An 18,510-nucleotide genomic window follows, 5' to 3' on the forward strand; every position below is an offset into this window, starting at 1 on the left:
TCTTTCCGCGCGAGTAGCGCTTTCTGCCGGCGCCGTTGCTTCTGCCCTGGCGCCCTCTCGTTCTCTCTGTCTCATTAACGTCAGAGAGGACAAGGGGACTCGCTCCTCTGGCACCATCTGCCCCCCTCCCCCTTCCTCCCTTCCCCCACGACGCTCGTCAGGAGAGGCCTCTGCATCGGTTGTTCTCCCGAGCCTCCTGTATCTGAAACGGAGGACAGATTTGAGGTTAGGTAAGGGCGGAGTGAGAGTGGGTTGTGGGCTACTCAGCAGGCGCATCAGAGATCGGCGTGCTGCTTCCCCTCTCGCTCCCTCTCTCCCCACCAATTCAGTGAAGCTAAAGCGGTCAGACGAAAAAGCGCGCGTACGGCAGCGCAGTGTTCCGCTCCAAGTCGCTCTTCTAATCCTCTGCATTTATCTCTCTTGTTTTTTTCTTTTCCCTCCCCCCTCTTGTAGCGTTTGTGCGTGATTGTGTGTGTGCGTGTGTGTGCTGTCTTCCTGGCGTTCCTGTAGTACCGCCCGCGCCCGGCGATCAAGCGTTCCCTCATATACAGTCGTCTTCGTTCAGTGCTCGTCAGATTTGGGTCTGGGCGAGGGCCGAAGAGGAGGCCCTGGGCGTCGCTGGCGGGCTGCCATTTTCAACGTCGAGGACCTCGGCACGAGCTCAACGCCAAAAAGCAAGCAAGAGAGCCGTGCATCAGCGGGCATGAGTGGAGGACAGAATTGGCGCCAAGGCCCAGGAGGCAGCAGCGGTGAAAATCCTCGGACTGCTGCTGCTGCTGCCTTGAATCCACACAGCGAGGAAGTACCAGTGGAATGCCTCATCTGTGCTGAGCCGTGCCGTGCCCTGTGCGTGTTTTCGTGTGGGCACTACACCTGCTACATCTGTGGCCTGCGGATTCACAGCTTGAACAAAGGCAGTTGCCCGGTCTGCCGCAAAGTGGCGACAGCGATGCCGATCATTACGCAGAGGGTGAGCCGAGAGGAGGAGCAGTTCTCTGCCGAGGAGATGGAGAGCATGAGGCAAGTCTTTACAACCGATCGCTACCTGCACTGCGCCATCGACTCCCGGAGGCTGGCGCAGGAAGTGGCAAAGCTGTACGAGTACACTTGCCCCATCGAGAGCTGCTGGTGCAACGGATACCAGGAGCCGTTCATCCAAATCAACATGCTCAAGGATCACCTGTGGGTGGATCACGAGCTCGCGTATTGCGAGGTGTGCCTCCAGCACCGGCCCGCCTTCTTGTGTGAGCAGGTGGCCTACTCTAGCACTGCACTGCAGAACCACATGGAGGGGCAGTGCCGACACGATCGGTCGTCTTTCACAGGTCATCCGCCGTGTCGCTTCTGCAAGCGCGCGAACCGGTTCTATGATGGCGAGTCGTTGCTGAAGCACATGCAGCAGCAGCACTACACGTGTGATGTGTGCAATCGTGGCCAGTTCACGTTTACCTTTTACGCGAGCCGGCAAAAGCTGGATCAACACTTTCAGCTGTGCCACAAAATCTGCGACCATCCCGACTGCGCGTCGCTCGATTTAATGATGCGCGTGTTTGGGAACGAGATCGAGCTGATGGTACACAAGCAGCGTGTCCACGGTGTGAGGGCAAAAGCTGCCTTCTCGCCTGCCATGTTCGGTGAGGCATCCAGCTCGCCCGCGGGCAGCGGCACCGCTGGCTCCGCGCCTGCGACCGGGTCGAACACAAACGTCATTCAAATCACCTTCGACCACGTTTTCCGCGTCGAGACGGTGGAGATGGTGCCAACAAAGGCGAACCAACGCCATGGTGCTCGCCGTGGTGCCTGTGGCAACGCCCGCGGCGCAGAGAGAGTCCACGCCTCGGAGGAGAATGGAATCCCATCGCACTACTTGGGCAGCGGCGCCTTACCAGTCCTCACTCGTCTTGTCGCAAGCGACGCCGGCGCACGGTCCTCCTCGGCCTGCGCCTGTGGGGGTTGGGGCGGTGAGAGGAGCAGCGGGCCCTCCTCCGCTTTCGCCGTTGCGGAGAGCATGGGCAGCCACAACGCTCAAAACAAACCACCAGCGGACAAAAAGCAGCTAGAGCAGCGGCTGAACAGTATGCTGAGCAAGCACTTGCGCTCGCCAGTCGCCTACGCGCACTTCCGCAGTTACACTCGCGACTTTATCGACTCTGCGATGCTCACCTCCGAGTACTACGACGTGCTGGCGGGCGAGTGCTTCCCCGACCCAGAGGTTTTTCATGAGGTGTTCCCGCTGGTTGTTGCGACCATGCCAGTAGCGGCGAAGCAGGCAGCCTTGCAGGAGGTGTATAAGATGCGTATGGCCCCCGAGACGCAGCGCGTGGCTCGCGCACGCGAGGAGGACGCACGAAAAGAGGCGGAGGCGCGTGCAGAGGACAAGCAGAACTGCATGGCTGACAGGAGCAAGAGTAGTCATAGCAGTGGCAACCACCAAAGCGCAGCCGCTGGTGCACCGTCTCCTTTTGGCCGTACGAATGCCAAGGGCAGGGGTGGTAAGCAGAACGCATGGCTGACGACCGACACGCGGTCCAAGCTCGGCGGCAGCCGTTCCGTGGCGGCTCAACACCAGGACCCCTCTGTGGATGCTTGCACCACATCCTCAACGCCGGCGGCGCTGCCCGTATCGGCCTCCACTCGGCCTCAGCTGAACAACGGCCCTCGCAGTTGGGCGCCGACGGCGGCCGCCTCTTCGGGCCTGTATGCCGCCACCGCTGCTACATCATCGGTGCCAGCGTCTAGTACAGGCCAACGGGGGCGCGGACTGGTGATCAATGAAGAGACATTTCCGTCCTTGCCGAACAACGGTATCCGTCGTGAGCCGATCGGCACGGCACAGCGACCCAAAACAAACGCGTGGTTTAAGAGATGAGAGTCAGAGGCCGGCTCCCTCCCTCACCAGTACTCCCGTCCCATCCCCCCTTTCCCGCGTACGTGCAACATTAACTGTACGCCTGCGCCTTTTCCTTCTCAACGCGACCGTTTTTGCCCATAAGTGCTGAGCCCTACTTCGCCGTTAGCCCTGTCGTGCGCGCGCACACACACACGCACGCGCAGGCCCTAGAGCCTCGTGGCGTGAGGCAGCCGAGCAAGCACGCGCTGCAGCGGTGCGCCGACTCGACCACCTAAGCGCGGAGCTCCTGCGCCGATCTCTGCCCTCCCCGCCTCCCTGCTTGGCGAATCGCACGTCGCCCCGCAGCTGCTCACGTTCTGCCGACCGCCGCCTGGTGCGCCCTTTTGGCGTGTGGCTCGGCCTCCCCCTCCCCACGCCGCGCCACCAGGCAATGCAAGGGCGGGGCGAGCGCTATGCATGCCCGGGTCACGCTGGCACCCTGCCCCATCGTATCGACCGTGCGGACCTCTCCGCCGTAGCGCCATCCACCACACCCCATCACTGACAGCAGCAGCGATGCATCACACTGGCCTCCCTCACCCCCCACACGCCGCAGGCAGCTGGCCCTGCGGCACCGCGAGGAACTGGCCCGGCATCTGGCAGGGGGATGGTGAATGGGGTGCTGCTCGGCATCCCCCCGCACAGCGCGTGCGCAGGGCCAGCGGCCCCCTGAGGTGTCGCCACACACATCTATATATATCTATATATAGAATGCTGGAGTGGGGCCTCTGAGGGCTCGTATGATTGCAGAGTGCTGAGTAAGCCGAGGTCTACTGGTGTGTGTAAGACCTGCCTCTTCTTCCCTATGTGTACGCCCGTCGAGACATGTAGGCGTGCGCATTTTGCAGACGGGCGTTTTGGGAGGACTCGCCGCTAACCATGTTCGGCTGTGCCTGTTGTGATTTTTTTATCTTTAATAGTGAATAACGCCTCAGTCCGCTGCTTTGCGGCTGTCGCTGGACCTCGATGTGCACAGCGGAATGAGCGTGCGCGTGTGCCGGTGCACCTACCGTTGATAGGGATAGGCGGATGCACGTGCTAAAAGGATGGCAGAAGAGCACCCGAGCCGCGCAAATCTGTGCCTCAAAGGAGAGGCGCCGCGCTCTGCATCCATGATGAGGAGGATAAGAGGGCCAAGGAGGGGCTTGTGCCAGCGGTGGTGCGATGGCTTCGCTGCATGAATGCCCAACGCGGCCGCTGCTGCTGCTTTCGCCTGTCCTGCACCAGACCTTGCCCACCCTGTCGTGTCCCCCTTTTTTCACCCTCCCTCTACTCTGCTGGGCCGAGGACGCTGCGTCGTTCGCTTTCTACCCAGGGACTGTCTTTTGGTCTGTGCACCGCCTCCTCTTTTTTTCTTTCGACCGAGAGGGTTTCAGGCACTGTAACACACACACACACATACACATACACATACACACACTCATCACAGGAGTCGACTGACGACGGAAGACATCAACTAATAAAATGTCGGTGCGCATGGATGCGTCGCTCTACAGCGAAGTTGTTCGCATCGAGCGCGGTGACTACTTGCGCTTTCACTGTGAGCTTCTCTCCGCAGACGGCCGCGACACTCAGCGGTATTTCTTTGGCTGCTACTATCCTCGTTGGCACGGCTTCTACCTCGAGGAGGTGCGCTCCATCATTGGCAACATGGGCTACCCCGAGCTGAAGCACTTCCCAGCCTACCCCTTTGATGTGTACCTCAAAGCTGCTGACGTTACGGCAGCAGCGGATATGGCGCAAAGCCACGACGCCGACTGCGCCAACTCGACGACCTACACCACAGACGACTTTCAGGTGGACAATATCCTTGTTCTTGGCCCACCACAGAACCAGCGCGACGATGCTGCGAAACGGTACAAGATCGTCTCGGTTGATGTGAGCCACCTCAAGACCAAGACATTTTCTCTCGCCCCTGTCGCAAACCTGAACAGTAGCTCCATCAGCAACCCCGACACGATGCTCTCCACGCTGCGCGCCCCGGGTGGGGAGCGGATGCCGGTCATGCTGGAGAGCGCCGTGCTGGACATCCTCACGCAGCTGCGGGATGCGTACATCGATCACGCCGGTGGCGGTATTCCGGAGATCGGCATCAAAGCGATGGGGCGGCCCTTTCGGAAAGTCTGTGACGACGGTCGGCGATGGATGACGCGCAACGGCGTGCGCCGGCTTGTCCGCGACTCCCGCGCGTTTGGCGCACATGCCGACTCCGTATCGGACACGCGCCACGCCCTCCACACAATCGACGCCGTGGCGGACACTCTCTTCGGTGCTTTTCCGCACGAGGAGGCAACGCACCCCGTCGCGCCCGGTGAGGAGGCCTTCGAGGACCGTATCGACTACGACGTCTTCATGGAATATGTCCGCGGCCACATGAACTCGACCCGCAAGAGGGCTGTGCTCGAAGTTTTTCAGCGGCTGGACTATGACTCGGACGGCAACATCACCATCAAGGATATTCAGGCGACCTTCAACGCGCAGGAGCACCCTGTCGTCGTCAGCGATGCCATCTTTACAGCCGAGAAGTTGCTGAAGGGCTTCCTCGCCATCTGGGACGAGAACCAGCGCCATTTTGGGCTCGTGCCATACACTGAGTTCATGGACTACTACAACGGCCTTAGTGCCATCATCAAGGACGACGACGTTTTCCTGGGTATCCTCAAGACCACCTGGAAGGTGCCAAACTGGACGATACAGTTCGTGTAGGCCTCTTGGCACGCCAGACGCGTTGCTTTCCATACGTGAGAGAGAAGCTTGCGAAGGTGCTCTACCGCCACGCTGTTGGCTTCGCTCTGTTGGTGCTCTCAGCGCCCTCCCCCCAACCCCCTCCGCCTTCGAAAGCTCCTGAGCGCTTGCGATGCAGACTATGAGTTTCGGCGAAAAGGCAAAGGCAGAGAAGACCGAGGGAGAGTGAGAGAGGCGGCCGGGTGCCATGCTCGGATCTCATGTGGCTTGTGGCACCTATGCGCATGCTTCTGTCAGCTTGTCTCTTCCCTCCCTCCCTCTGCTCTACCGTGACGCTCCTGGACGAGGATCGGAGGAAGGTGCAACTGCATAGACACTGAAAGATGGAGACGCACACACGAACGCATGCACTTGAGCAGTGCCCCTCTCTTTTTCCCCCTTTCTTTGTGTAGGCTGCTTCGTTTGCCTTCACCCTGCATCGCATGTGCGTGTGCATTGCCGATTCATGTATCGTACACAAACGAAAAGAAGTGTGAACGCGTAGAGTGTTTGAGGAGAGTGACGGCTTGCTGCTACTTTCGGCTAATGTGCCAAGAGCGGCAATAGCCACCGAGGCTGCTCTTCCGTCGCCAACTCTCTCGCACGTGGTGTATTCGTACAGGGGCACGTATTGCTTTCTTGCGCTCGTGCGTGTCTATGCGGTCTTGCCTGTGCGGTGAAGGATCGTGGAAAAAACAAAAGGCAAAGGGCGCTCCAATGATGTGCTTGCGCTCACATTCGCGTATGCCTCAGGCGTCCAGAAGCGGGCGTCCCTCCAAACGTCGCCTGGAGGCCTCTCGACCTCGTTCTACGCTTTCATTCTTTCCTATCCTCGCCTTTTCAATGGTTGCATACCGATATTGGGCACCTGTGCGTTTTTTTTTCGGCTGCCGTATCCCTCTTGTCTCTTCCCGATATGACATGGTCGACGCATACAAATCGCAACCGCAGCATCGTACACGCAAACGCTTCCTCCAGCCCCCTCCCCCCTTCTCCCCCTCCCCTACACATACACACACACACACGTACGTGCCACAGAGGCCAGACGTGGATAGCGCACCCCCTCCCTCCCTCCCCCCACGCACCCTCCAAAAAAGAACGAAGCTCCTCTGCCTTCCCTCTTGTTTTTCTCTTTTCCCGGGGAATTGCGCATTTCTTTTGGCGTTGTGCCCTTTTCTTTCTCCCGTCTTTTCGTATCACTTTCGCGCCTGCACCTTCGGCGCATCAAAACGGGCGCCCCCTTTTGCTTGTCTCCGCTCCCTCCATCTGTTCGCCTTTCCCCCTTCTCCCCGACTCCCAACTGTGGGATTGGGCGCCTGCTGAAACGCCTCACGCGTGGAGCGAGCAGACGACACGGGCTAGCTGCCAAAGCGCGCTTCGGCGCTCGCACCTCGTTGTTTTCGCGTTTCCCTTTGCATCTGCGGCTTCCCTCGCTGCCTGGTGCTCTTTCTTTTAGTACTCCCTTCCACTTCCTTTCCTGGGCTACACGTCTTCTCGCTCTGATCAGGCCTGCCGGGTACTCTTGCTTCGCCTTCTCCTCTTTGAAATCTCGTGGTTCAGTGCTCCTCAGCGCTTCCCCACCGGCAAACGGTTCACTGAGCTCGCTCAGATCTAAACTGATCAAGACATAAACCCACGCACGCGTATTCGAAGCTGTCTGTGGAGGCAGAGAGGACGCAACCTTATATCGGCAGCGACCATCACCTCCCTAGCATCATGTCGGATGAGAGGAGCGTGCTGTCGATCCAGTCCCATGTGACGCATGGGTATGTGGGCAACAAGGCCGCTACGTTTCCGCTACAGCTTCACGGCTTTGACGTCGATGCCATCAACACGGTAAGCTTGTCGAACCACAGCGGCTATCCTGTCATCAAAGGCCATCGCATGGATCTCGCAGAGTTCACATCTCTCATGGATGGCCTGCGCGCGAATGACTTCATGGGCGACTACGCGTACGTGCTGACCGGGTACATCAACAACAGCGACATAATCTGTCACCTTGCGGAGACCGTCGCCGAGATTCGCAAGAAGCGTCACCAGCAGGGCAAAAAAGATGTTGTGTTCTTCTGCGACCCCGTCATGGGCGATGACGGGAGGCTGTACTGCAAAGAGGAGGTGATTTCGGCCTACAGGGAGCTGCTCGCTCATGCAGACATTGCCACGCCGAACTATTTTGAGGCATCGGTATTGAGTTCTGTGGAGGTGACCGATCTCGTCTCAGCGATGAGGGCGGCTGAGTGGTTTCACACGCAGGGCACGCCCACGGTGGTGATCAAGTCCTTCGCAATGCAAGAGGATCCGGCGCACCTTCGTTTCTTGCTCTCGTGCCACGATCAGAAGACCAAGACGACGAAGCGCTACACAGGGGTCGTTCCATACCACGAAGGGCGTTACACGGGGACGGGCGACGTGTTCGCGGCATCGCTGCTGGCGTTTGCCCACAGTGACCCCATCGAATTGGCGGTGGGGAAGGCAATGGGGGTACTGCAGGATCTGATCAGAGCCACCGTGGAGAGCGGCGGATCGGGCAAGGCAACGCTGAACTCGCGTGAGCTGCGGGTGACGAAAAGCCCCGACAGACTACTGAACCCGTCTTCCGTAGTTGAGGTGGCGCTGCTGCCGTAAGCAAGGGGGGCCCCTGAAGCGATAAGCGCCCACCCACACCCACACACAAGGTGTGGAGCAGGCGCCCAAAGAGACTCTTACGATCCTGTGTACGATGCCGCATCGCGGGTTCTCTTTGAATACGCCGAGATGGTGCGGTGCCCTGCCTTCCTTCCTCTGCAGGCCGCTATCGATGGCGCTCGGGCGCGCCGATAAAGAGATAACGAAGGGGGTCCTATGAAACCGACCACGCCAACGCCATCCACCCCTTCAGGCATAAATGTGGGCACGAAGGGTAGGCCAGAGGAGGGGCACCCTGAGGGGCAAGGAGGGAACGGGGGGGCGCGTAGCCATCTGTATGATTCACGCGCCTGCGTCGCTCTGTTCTCAGGAGGTGCCGGCACTGGGCTGTTCCAGGCCCACTGAGAGTGAGGGTAGGGGGTGGGGGGATGCTCCAGACTGTTGCTCCCCTCCCCGCGGTCTACCGATTCCGTGCCCATACAGCACACGCAGAGACCAGTGCATCACATATGTGTATGCATTCACCCGTGATGACCTGTCGCGGGCGCCGGTGGGGCAACTGGTTCGCTGTGCCGCTGCCGGTGACTCTCTCGTCTTCTTTCTGCTCTCTCTCTCTTTGTTCTGTGGACGCTGCCCGCCCAACGACATCGAACTGCTCTCACCCCCCTCCTTCTCCCTTCCTTCATGCATCCTCGTGCATTTTGCGCATCCTTGCGGGGGCGCCGCCTCTTCCAGACGGGAGTGGCGGCGACTGGGAAAGCGAAACGGGACATGAGAGCTCGTCGTGCACCTCTCTCGCCCCCCTGCCGCCACGCGGCCGTTCCTCTTTTTTTTACAGTGGGAAGGGTGCGCCGTCTCCTCACCTGCACGCGGATGCGCGGAGCGCAGTTACCGTCGACCGCGGCTGCTGTTGTTGCCTCGCAATTCCACGTGCACTGCCTGGAAAAACCCAAGGAATCTGTGAAGGACGGCACCAGAGCCGTGCCCCTGTGCGAGTCCGCGGCGACGCCGCCGGTGCCAAAAGGGGATCTCGCACCACCTCTCTCCTACCACGATGTGGTACAGCAGCTCGACGGAGGCGGCGCGTGGTCCTTCGAACCCTACCCTCCGTGCACTCGCTCACAGCTACTGCAGGTGCACGCCTACTGGGTGGCTGTGCCGAGTTCGTCAAGAGCGGCGACGCCGAAGACAAGGGAGGAAAAGGCCAGCGATAGCACGTCTGAGGCACATGAGGGCGAGGAGAGTGCTTCGACCAAGAGTGCGGAAAAGGGGACGGCACCGCCGTGGCGTTCGCGTGGCGACAGTGGCGCATGCTCAGTGAGCTCGGGGCCCAGCCCCTGTGACCAGCAGCTTGCGTGTGTGGTGGGTGTTGTGTGGGTGCGACTATCAGCCGGCTCACCCTCCACAGACTCTTTGATGACTCGCCGAGCGCTGCACAACCATCACCCCGGCACCAGGAGTGCGGATGGAGCGCCATCGAATATCGGGATGCGCCGCCCCATTGTAGAGGGCTACATTCAAGTCGTCCTGACCCACCCAAACTACCGGCGTCGCGGGCTCGCGTCATGGCTCCTGACACAGTGCTTGGCATGCAAGGAGGCCCCAGCGGGTGTGTTTGCCTGTGACCGAGGCGACGATGCCGCCTATGCAATCCAGCGGTGGCACCTGCACACATTGGCGTCGACGCGACGGACAGCAAAGCGTCCTCACGACGACGGTGAAGTGACGAGGACGATTCAGCAAAGCCGCACGCAACCACAACATTGCCAAGGCGCCCATCCGTGCGTGTCGGAGCGGGAGTGCAGAGAGGCGATGATTGCTGCTACGCTTGCCATGTACCGTCGCCTGGGCTTTCAGGAGCGGCGTTACCTCGCCCGTTACTACTCCGGTAAAGATGATGCTGTAGAACTGGTGAAGGTGTGCTGGTAGACTCTGTGCTTCTCTGCATGCTGCTCTCTGAGTAGCGAGCTTGCTGACGTACCGGTGATGGAGGCATAGTGCATGTGAGGCTTGAGCGGCTCTTGAGCTTCACTAGAACATGTGTCGATCACACGTCGTACCATGCAGACCTCGCAGATGGTGCCGCGAGTGACAGAGGTGCGGCATATCAATGTCATAAGCGCGTTTGTTTCTCGCGTATGTGCTTCTGGTCTCATCTATCTTTTGTGGTCAACGTATGAACTCGCGGCTGCGCGTACGCAGGTGTGGCCCTCTGAATGTGAGCATGCGTATGGGCGACTCAGAGGAAATGAGCTCACCTCGATAACGGCTTGCATGATGGCCAAGAGAAAAAGAAAAGACGCGCCCTCTGCTTGGCAGCTTTGCATTTCTTGCGCTTCAGCACTTCGCTCGTCGCCGTGCCAACCAGATGCGCCGGCGCGTGCGCGCGTTCGAGCGTGTGTGCGATTTTCGCTCACCAGAAAGGGACCGCGGCACCCCTCTTTGCAGGTGCTTCTCCATCGGCATTCCTTGTGAGGGCGTGCGCACAGTAGCGCCGCCCCGTACCGCTCTCATGTTGTATTTTCCGTCCTCTCTCTTCGCAACTGACGTTTGCTTTCACTGTTGTGTACTCGAGTGTATTGTCTCCCCGCCTTCGCACGCGCGCCTGTGTGGGGTCTTCTGCCCCCTCTCTCTTTCTCTTTCTCCGAGTATGTGTGCGTACGTGCCCGTGACATGACGAACACGCCACACATTTCTCACGCACGCATCTGCGCATGGAGGGAACGGCGGAGAACCCTCTTGTTGAGGCGAACAACTGCGCTGCCACCGGCACAGGCTCCTTAAAAAATTGAAGCGGGTGCGCACCCGGACGCGCATTTGTTTTGCCGTCTTCTTTTCGTGTTGAACGCTTTTCTTCGTCGAATCTCTGCCGCTTTCTCTCGCTGCGCACATCGGAGAGGGGGCAGACGGGCGCTACCTGTGCTCAAGCCTTCTCCCCTCCCCTCCCCCCATCACAGGCGCGATCGCGGGGTTGGCGAGTCGCGTTAGACGCCTCGAATACACAAGCGAGCGTGTGGCTTCACATCAGGAGGCGCAGCGTCATTCACTGCAATCCTTATCAACGTGGATTCAAAAAAAAAGCAGTGGGAAGTGCGTGCGACCAAGAAACGGGAAGGGGCCACTCAGCAGCGGTCTTTCTGTGCGTTTCCTATTCCCACACCTATCCCTTCTCTTGGTACCAACACGCGCACACCTTAGCGCTCCAACACAATATATTCTGCTTCACGGGAGAGAGGACCTGTACCGAGTTGGAATTTTTTTTTCGCTCCGACACATACATACAGACAGGCAGACGTACGGAGAGGCGGTGGTGAGGGTAAGGGGAGTACGCCTATTCCTACATAGAGCACACACACACATATATATATATATACAGATAAAGTACATACTGGCGAGAGAGGCCACCCCCACACCCCTGCAGGACATCTTTCATATCCCTTTTCTCTCCCCTCTTTTTCTCGTCCACCGCCACGAAATGCCGTTTCCTTCAGCAGCGTTCTTTACCCAGGCGAAGTGGCTCGCCTTCTTTGCTGAGCTGACAGCCAAGCTGACGCACCACAACGCACTTGTTGTGATGGAGGGCGCGGAGCTGCTGAAGCGTCTGCTGCTTTCTCGCGTGTCGATTGCAGCAGTGCTCCAGCAGGGCGACTTACTCATGCGCCTGGTCGACGCGTGGCGCGGCTGCGTCCTCGCCGAGCGCCCGCGCGAGTCTCTGCAGCGCCAAGACGAGAACGTCTCTGCTCTCTCAGCACCGCCAACGCCGTCCGCGGCGGTCGCCCTCAATGACGAACTCAGCTTTGTCTTAGCCGAGTCCATCTCGCAGTGCATCGACCTTATGGTTTCACTCCACGCAGACGGCGACCCGTACTACACTCTGTTGGTCTTGGCCCGCGCGGGCCCCTTACTGGAGATCCTCGTTGACGTCATGAGGATGGCGCCGCCGCAGCTCTATGGCATCACGGCAAGCCTTCTGCAGCAACTTCTTGCACTCCCGCTGGGGCGCGGCATTGCCGGCAGTGCTTTTGGCGGCGATGCCGCCGACGGGGCACGTAGTGAGGAGGCACCGCTGGGCTTTGACAAAGCAACGCTAGCGCAGTTAGGGAAGTCGGCTTCCCTGCAGCGTCATGTCCGCTCCCTCGTGGCGGCGATCCAGGAGCATGGGGCGCTGTTGCAGCACGCCACGGACACGCTGGCCGAGCTGCTCGCGGCGCAACAGGGCCCCCGACGATTCGCCGCCATCTCTCTCTTCAACCAAGCCTCGAAGCGGCTTCGCAAGTGTCAACTTCGGCAGGGCGGCTTGTGCTCCGCCGCGGCGTCCGCGCTGGCCGATGATACCACCCTCGGCATGCCGTCGCCTAAGCGCTGCGACACACGCGAGTCCACTGTGACAGACTCCGACCTGAATGTCACCATCACAGGAGCGGCGCCGGCTCACAGGCCGTCGCCGTCGCCGGACGCGGTAACGCCGTGCGCGCTTGAGGACTTGGAGCGGGGTCTACGAACACTCTCGAACCACGTCCACCATGGAGCCGAGGCGCTGCCAGGTGACGCAGAGGAAGCTGGAGGCCCTGCTGCTGCTGCTGCTTATAGTGGCACCTCTGCTGGAAAGGATGCAGTGTCCTCTCCTTCACCACCCGCTGCGAACTCGGGCAAACCGTCAGCACCTCCCTCGAAGTCGCACGACATAAGTGCCATGGTGGATGCTGAGCCACAGCATCTTGTGTGTGAGGTGCCGCTGGCTGTCGCCGAGGAGACACTGCGGCACCTCGCCGCATCTCGCTCGCACGACGCCTTCTTCGATGCCTTTGACTGGCTCTGGTGTTTGACTGTCGCGGACGCTCCTGTTGTCGGAGCCGCGCTGACGCCGGAGATGCTTCGCCGCAGCCTCGGGCGATATCTCGCGGCGGCTCCGCGAACCCGCCGCGATCGCGTCCTCTTCACGCTCTTGCTGCTCTGGATTGGCCACCTGCACTCCCTAAGCGCTTTGCGCGAGGAGACGCATGCATGCGTGCTCGAGGTGGCTGCATCGGCGCTCTTGCCGATGCTGCGTGCGGAGTTGGCCGAAGATAGCGACCGAGCGTCGCCTCTGCCAGGGCGCAAGAGTAGCCATAACCAAGGAGACTCCTCGCTGACCGTCTCGGCCATCACGCCGACGAACACACACACCGCAGCCGCTACGAGCGCTACCACGATATCGACGCAGGCGTCAATGGCCCCCCTGGGCTATGGGCACACCGGTGCTGACCCAACAGTGTACGGGGCTTCCCTCGACCCCTCCCCGCTCCGCCGCGGTGGTGGCTACCCAAACGTGAGCGTCTCTGCTTTGCTACCGTACGCCGCGGCCCGAAAGGCACAGGAGGCAGCAATGCTACTGCGTCCCTCCATCGGGGTGATTCTGCTCTCCTTTCTCTTGAACATACACACTGGCGCCGCCGGCAACACCCGCTGCGTCTGGACTTCACAGAGGCGTGCCCTGGAGGTGGCGCAGATGGCTATTCGGCGCGCCCAGGGCTGCCGATCTGTTCTCCTCGACACCCCTAGCAGCATTGATGGCGCTCTCTCCGATGAGGTCTATCTAGAGTATGCGCTGCGCAGCGTGCGGACCGACGCGACGACGGTGGCAGTGCTTGGGTGCCGGCTTGTGGCCTCCGTGCTGGGGGACGAGTTGCGCTGGGGGGCGGCGGCGCGCAGTGTTTCAGAGGTGCAGCTGGCGCCAGCTGACGTGGCGGGAGACGCGGCGCAGTCGACAGGAAAGGACGTCGCCGCGTCACTTCAGGCGGAGGTGGTGCTTTCTGTTCAGTCGCTGATACCGCTGCTTGTCGACGTGGCGGTCAGCAACCCAGATGTGACGACCGCGCGGGAGAGTCGGGCGGCTTCTCCGGTGCATCACGTACCCTTGAATCTGCGCTGCTCAAGGTACACCTCTCTTGGCGAGTGCGCCCTGGTGGCGCTGGATGCGTGTCTGCAGTATCACGCTCGAGGTGGTTATCTGTGCAGCCGTGGAGACGTTCCAATGGCGGTTTCGGGCTTCGCCATCGAGGATCTTGTCCGAGTGCTCCCGAACCTCACGTCTGTGTCGCAGCGCAGCGTGCACCCCCCTGTGCGCGCGGTACCGTATCGTCTTCTCTTGTACATAAGTCAGCGCTTGGAGGAGGTGCTGCTGGTTCTCAGGCACATGCCCTCGCTTGCCAGCGCAGCGGTCTCCTGCGTGCTGGATTACGGACCTTGCGCCGCGCAGTGGGAGGCAGCCGCCGCGGCCGAGTGGCTGAGAGTGCTGGTGGACTTGCTGACCGCCGAAGAGGCAGCGAAGCAGGCAGCAGCGCCCGCATGTGAGGCGATGCTGCCATCTCCATCCCAGCAGCGCCGTCGACTTCCCACTGCTGCCGAGCTGCTCAACGAGTACTTCCACTTCGATGACAGTCCCCTGTCTCGTAAGCTGCTACTATCAATAGCTCTGGGAAAGCGGAGTACCAGCACGGGGAGCGCCTACGCGGTGAATGCACTTCTACAGCTGGCCACACACCTGCAGGCCTACCTTCAGGCTCGCCACCGCCGCAAGCCGCACCGCCATCCTCAGCAGTCACCACCGTCATTGCAGTGCAGCCTGACGAGGGACGGGACAACTGCAGTGGAGGCTGTTGTGTTTCCTCTCTGCCCAGTTGGTGCTCCGTCAATCGCACAGTGGGTGCAACTCCTGCAGAACATCACCTCAGACAACAGGCGCCTGACCCGCATCTGCAGCGCTTTTGGGCACCCAAGCGAGTTTTCTCACAATGTGCCTCGCCGAGGCAGCGGTGGAGTCGCAAAGGATGCGCGCCTGCGCGCCGTCACGGCGGCCGAGCAGATTGCGTTGCAGTACCACTTCACGGGAACGCTGTTCTGCGCACTTGAGGCGCTGATGCGCGACGCCGCAGCTGAGGTGCAGGCCGCCTCACTCAGCTCCCGACTTCTCCTCGACGCCGTGGCAGCGGCTCTGATGCTGCCGACCCCAAGCGATGTGGTTGTTTTGCTGTCGAGGCGCTTCCAGGCAGCGTTCGCGCCAGAGGCCAGGGAGGGTGACGGGGATCATGCTCTCCCAGCGTGGAATCCGTCGCCTGCGCTCGTGTTCAGCTACCAGGCCGCCATCCAGTGGGCCAGTCGAGTTGGCACTTCCTTGTTGATGGGCTCGTACGGTCGCGCTGCGGAGTGCGAGGCACGTACCTCTGACGGGACTCAGTTGTGTAGCGGCCTGCCCTTGACACCGGGCTGCGCTGGCGTGGTAGAGGACATCTGCGCCGGGGCTTTGTCCGCAATGCGGGAGATGTCACCAGGCATGTCTCAGCGCACGCGGTGCCTGGCTGCGACGCTTGTGTCTGCGGTCGTGGACGCGTGCCCGGTGGAGCAGCTGGGTGTGCTTGAATCTCGCGGCGCCGCGCTGTTTGCCGCGTCCACCACGCTGCGACGCCTCCCGTGCGTAAGTGGTCTGCAATGTCGTCTGCTGCGGCGCGTGCGAAGCGCAGCCGTGCACGCTCTCACCTCTGTTGACGGATGGCTGGATGAACACATTGCCTCTCTCAAGCAGATCGTCGGTTGTTTGAAAGAGCGCGCACGACTGCCGTCGAGCTCGGCCAAGCACGGGTGCCACAGCTCCCACCGCCGACTACCGTCTCAGCCGCAGGATGCGGCACAGGCCGCGAGAGAGCTGCAGTATTTTAAAATACTGGTGTCCTTGCTGACGAGTCTTGTCTCCTGCACAGGCGGGGCAGGGGCGGATGGCGCCGTACGCGCCTTCGGTCCAGCGGCGCAGTTCGAGGGGAACCGTACTGCGCAACCACAACTAATGCTCACCGCAGCCCAGCGACAAGCTCTGTGCGCTGTGCTGTGTGATGCGCTGTGTGTCGACCAGCTACAGCCTACTGTCATGCTCGCGCTTCGGAACATGACCGACACCGGCGAGGGCCGTCGCTGCATTCTCACTGAGATTGCCAACACGGGTGATCCACTTGGCCGAACTCTGTTTGGCCGCCTCCTGGGGTTGACACTTCACATACCGAGCCGCTGGGCCGGAGCGGACGCGGCGTCCGGGACAGGGCCGAGCAGCTGTGCATTCTCGCCGACGGCAACGCCAAACGATCGCCACCGCCGCATTCGGGCGACATCTTCGTGCCGGCACTCCCCTTCCATCACTGGCGTAGGCAGCCCTGCTACTGCCCCCGCTTCTCCACCGTTGCGCTCCCCTTCCCACAGCGAGATGGTGCCGCGAGCAGACCGCGACGTTGTGTGCGTTGTGGGCTGCGAGGTATGCACAGCGCTGTGCGGCTTGCGGTCCGGAGAGGCGTCCGGGGAAGATGCGGCCCTCGCAGATGCCGAGCCATCTTCAGTGCCGACCAGCGCCCTTTTTCTGTCCGCATTTGTGAAGCATCGCGGTGTGGAGTACCTCGCGCGTGCCGTGGTGGAGCATGATCGGGAGCTGCGGCGCCACGGGCGTGAGCGCGCTCTGCCGCTGCCCTGGCTGCGACTCGTGGCAGCGCTGACGTCTCACGTCTCCGTCGCCAAGGGGGTTGTCCTGGAATGTGAGCTCTTCAGTGTATTGCTGGAGCTGGCGGGAACTACAGCGCCACCGCCGCGGGCAGCCGCCGCCACTCTCGCTCTCCTCGCCATTCGCAATGTGTGCTTTGCCGATGGGCTGAAGGCGGCACTTTGTCGAGATGCGCGGGTGTTGCTGACGCTGAAGGCGGCCAGTATGGGGCTCACAGCAGTAAGCCAACTGATTGAGTGGCGCCCGCACCCATGGCTGCTGCCGAGCTCAAAGAGGCCACTCGCCGCAGCTCGGCCAGCGGCGACAGGCGGCTCGCCGCCTTCCACCTCTCGCGGCAGTGCTCGCGTGGAGGTCGTACTTCGGGGGGACGTGATCGATCTCGAGAATAAGACCGAGGTCGACTGGGCAAAGCAGGCGTGCGTCTACGCCCGTAGTCTAACGCGGCCTGGGGAGGAACCAGTGAGCGGCACCAAAGACTCCGCTTCCTGTGACGCAGTCGGCGACGCATCGACGGTGGAATGGAGGCCGCCAGGTAGCCTACCGGGTGGCGCGCCCAGGGTAGACCGCGGCGCGGCTGCATCTCTGCCGCGCCGCTTGCTTGGCGACATCACGAATCACTCATGCGGTGCTGTTGCGGATGGCTCTCTGCTCGTGGCCGATGCCCCTGTAAGCGGCGACTCTCCTGCAAAGGAGGCAGAGAAGAACATGCTTCCTGTTTTGGTGGCTGCGACTGACCCAGAGGTCCACCGCCGGCGCTACCTGGCAGCTACCGCCATCGCCTCACTGTGGTTCGACAACCAGCGTGGCCGCAGCGCCATCACAGCCGTCCTCTCCGCGACACCATGCTGGAGCATGGAGGAAGTGCAGGCAGCGATCAACGAGTCCGCTGCTTCCTCGACGGGTACACGGGCGGCGTGAGGGACGCTCCGACGGACGGAATTGAGGGGCTCGAAGCCGAAGGTGGGCGTTGGCCGACGGCGGTTTCGCCGAGCTCAACCACGCCGCCCTCCACCGCCCGCCCCACTCTGTGGGTGCCGGCGATCACCTCCTCTCCCGCTCTCACAACACCGACAATCTCGTGAGGGGGTGCGCCACCCACGCGCTGTCACGCTTTTACTCGCTCCTCGCCCTACCCAGTGTGAGGACCCCACGGCAGCAGTGTCATCCCAACGCGCGCACCGACCCGAATGGTTTTCTGTGATGCTCCTGTCTTGCGCGCGCGCGATCTCTTTTTTTTCCTTGTTGTGATTTCTCACTTCCATTTGCCGTCTCGCATCTGCGGAGGCCCACTTCCTTCTCACTGCCCCACCCCTTACACTCATCTCTCCCCTTGCCTTGCCTCTTTACACTCTGTGCATGCGTGATGTGCGTGTGTGTGTGTGAGGGAGGGAGGAAGGGGCGTGTGCTCCAGCACGCGCGCCTGAGAGTACATCAGCTCTTTTTTTTTGGGGCAACTCTACTGACCCCATGAACGAAAAGCGGTGCCGCCTCTCTCTCTTACGCTTTCGAAAAGCCTGAGCACGCACCATTGGACTCGTGGAACGCCTTCTCCCCTCCGTTGACTGTCTTCTGGAAAGTCTCTTCTGTGCGGCTGGTGCACACAACGCAAGCACACGCCGTTATCCATTCCTATTGCCGGACTTCCTCCCCCCTCCCTTGCTGGGTCCTCTTGTTGGGCGCCCCCACTCCCCTCGCGTCGCCGCCGCCGCTGCTACTGCTACTCCTCGAGAGAATGCACGAATTTGCGGGAGTG

The 18,510-nt window shown here is 61.0% G+C and overlaps 5 protein-coding genes across 5 annotated transcripts; all 5 read left to right on the forward strand.

The window, feature by feature from the left end:
• Nucleotides 1-703: 703 nt before the first annotated feature.
• On the forward strand, nucleotides 704-2,869 carry LSCM1_03747 (uncharacterized protein; the record flags this gene model as incomplete). The annotated part of the gene is made up of 1 exon (XM_067321280.1): nucleotides 704-2,869. One exon carries the CDS (start codon nucleotides 704-706, stop codon nucleotides 2,867-2,869), a length of 2,166 nt encoding a protein of 721 aa, XP_067176648.1.
• A 1,485-nt stretch (nucleotides 2,870-4,354) lies between these two features.
• LSCM1_03748 (uncharacterized protein) lies at nucleotides 4,355-5,596 on the forward strand (the record flags this gene model as incomplete). The annotated part of the gene is made up of 1 exon (XM_067321281.1): nucleotides 4,355-5,596. One exon carries the CDS (start codon nucleotides 4,355-4,357, stop codon nucleotides 5,594-5,596), a length of 1,242 nt encoding a protein of 413 aa, XP_067176649.1.
• Nucleotides 5,597-7,330: 1,734 nt separating this feature from the next.
• Nucleotides 7,331-8,239, forward strand: LSCM1_03749 (uncharacterized protein; the record flags this gene model as incomplete). Its single annotated transcript, XM_067321282.1, has 1 exon — nucleotides 7,331-8,239. One exon carries the CDS (start codon nucleotides 7,331-7,333, stop codon nucleotides 8,237-8,239), a length of 909 nt encoding a protein of 302 aa, XP_067176650.1.
• An 873-nt stretch (nucleotides 8,240-9,112) lies between these two features.
• LSCM1_03750 (uncharacterized protein) lies at nucleotides 9,113-10,168 on the forward strand (the record flags this gene model as incomplete). The annotated part of the gene is made up of 1 exon (XM_067321283.1): nucleotides 9,113-10,168. One exon carries the CDS (start codon nucleotides 9,113-9,115, stop codon nucleotides 10,166-10,168), a length of 1,056 nt encoding a protein of 351 aa, XP_067176651.1.
• Nucleotides 10,169-11,714: 1,546 nt separating this feature from the next.
• LSCM1_03751 (uncharacterized protein) lies at nucleotides 11,715-17,675 on the forward strand (the record flags this gene model as incomplete). Its single annotated transcript, XM_067321284.1, has 1 exon — nucleotides 11,715-17,675. One exon carries the CDS (start codon nucleotides 11,715-11,717, stop codon nucleotides 17,673-17,675), a length of 5,961 nt encoding a protein of 1,986 aa, XP_067176652.1.
• Nucleotides 17,676-18,510: the final 835 nt, after the last annotated feature.

Source organism: Leishmania martiniquensis, chromosome 30, assembly GCF_017916325.1.
Source record: "Leishmania martiniquensis isolate LSCM1 chromosome 30, whole genome shotgun sequence".
Taxonomy (NCBI): Eukaryota; Euglenozoa; class Kinetoplastea; order Trypanosomatida; family Trypanosomatidae; genus Leishmania; species Leishmania martiniquensis.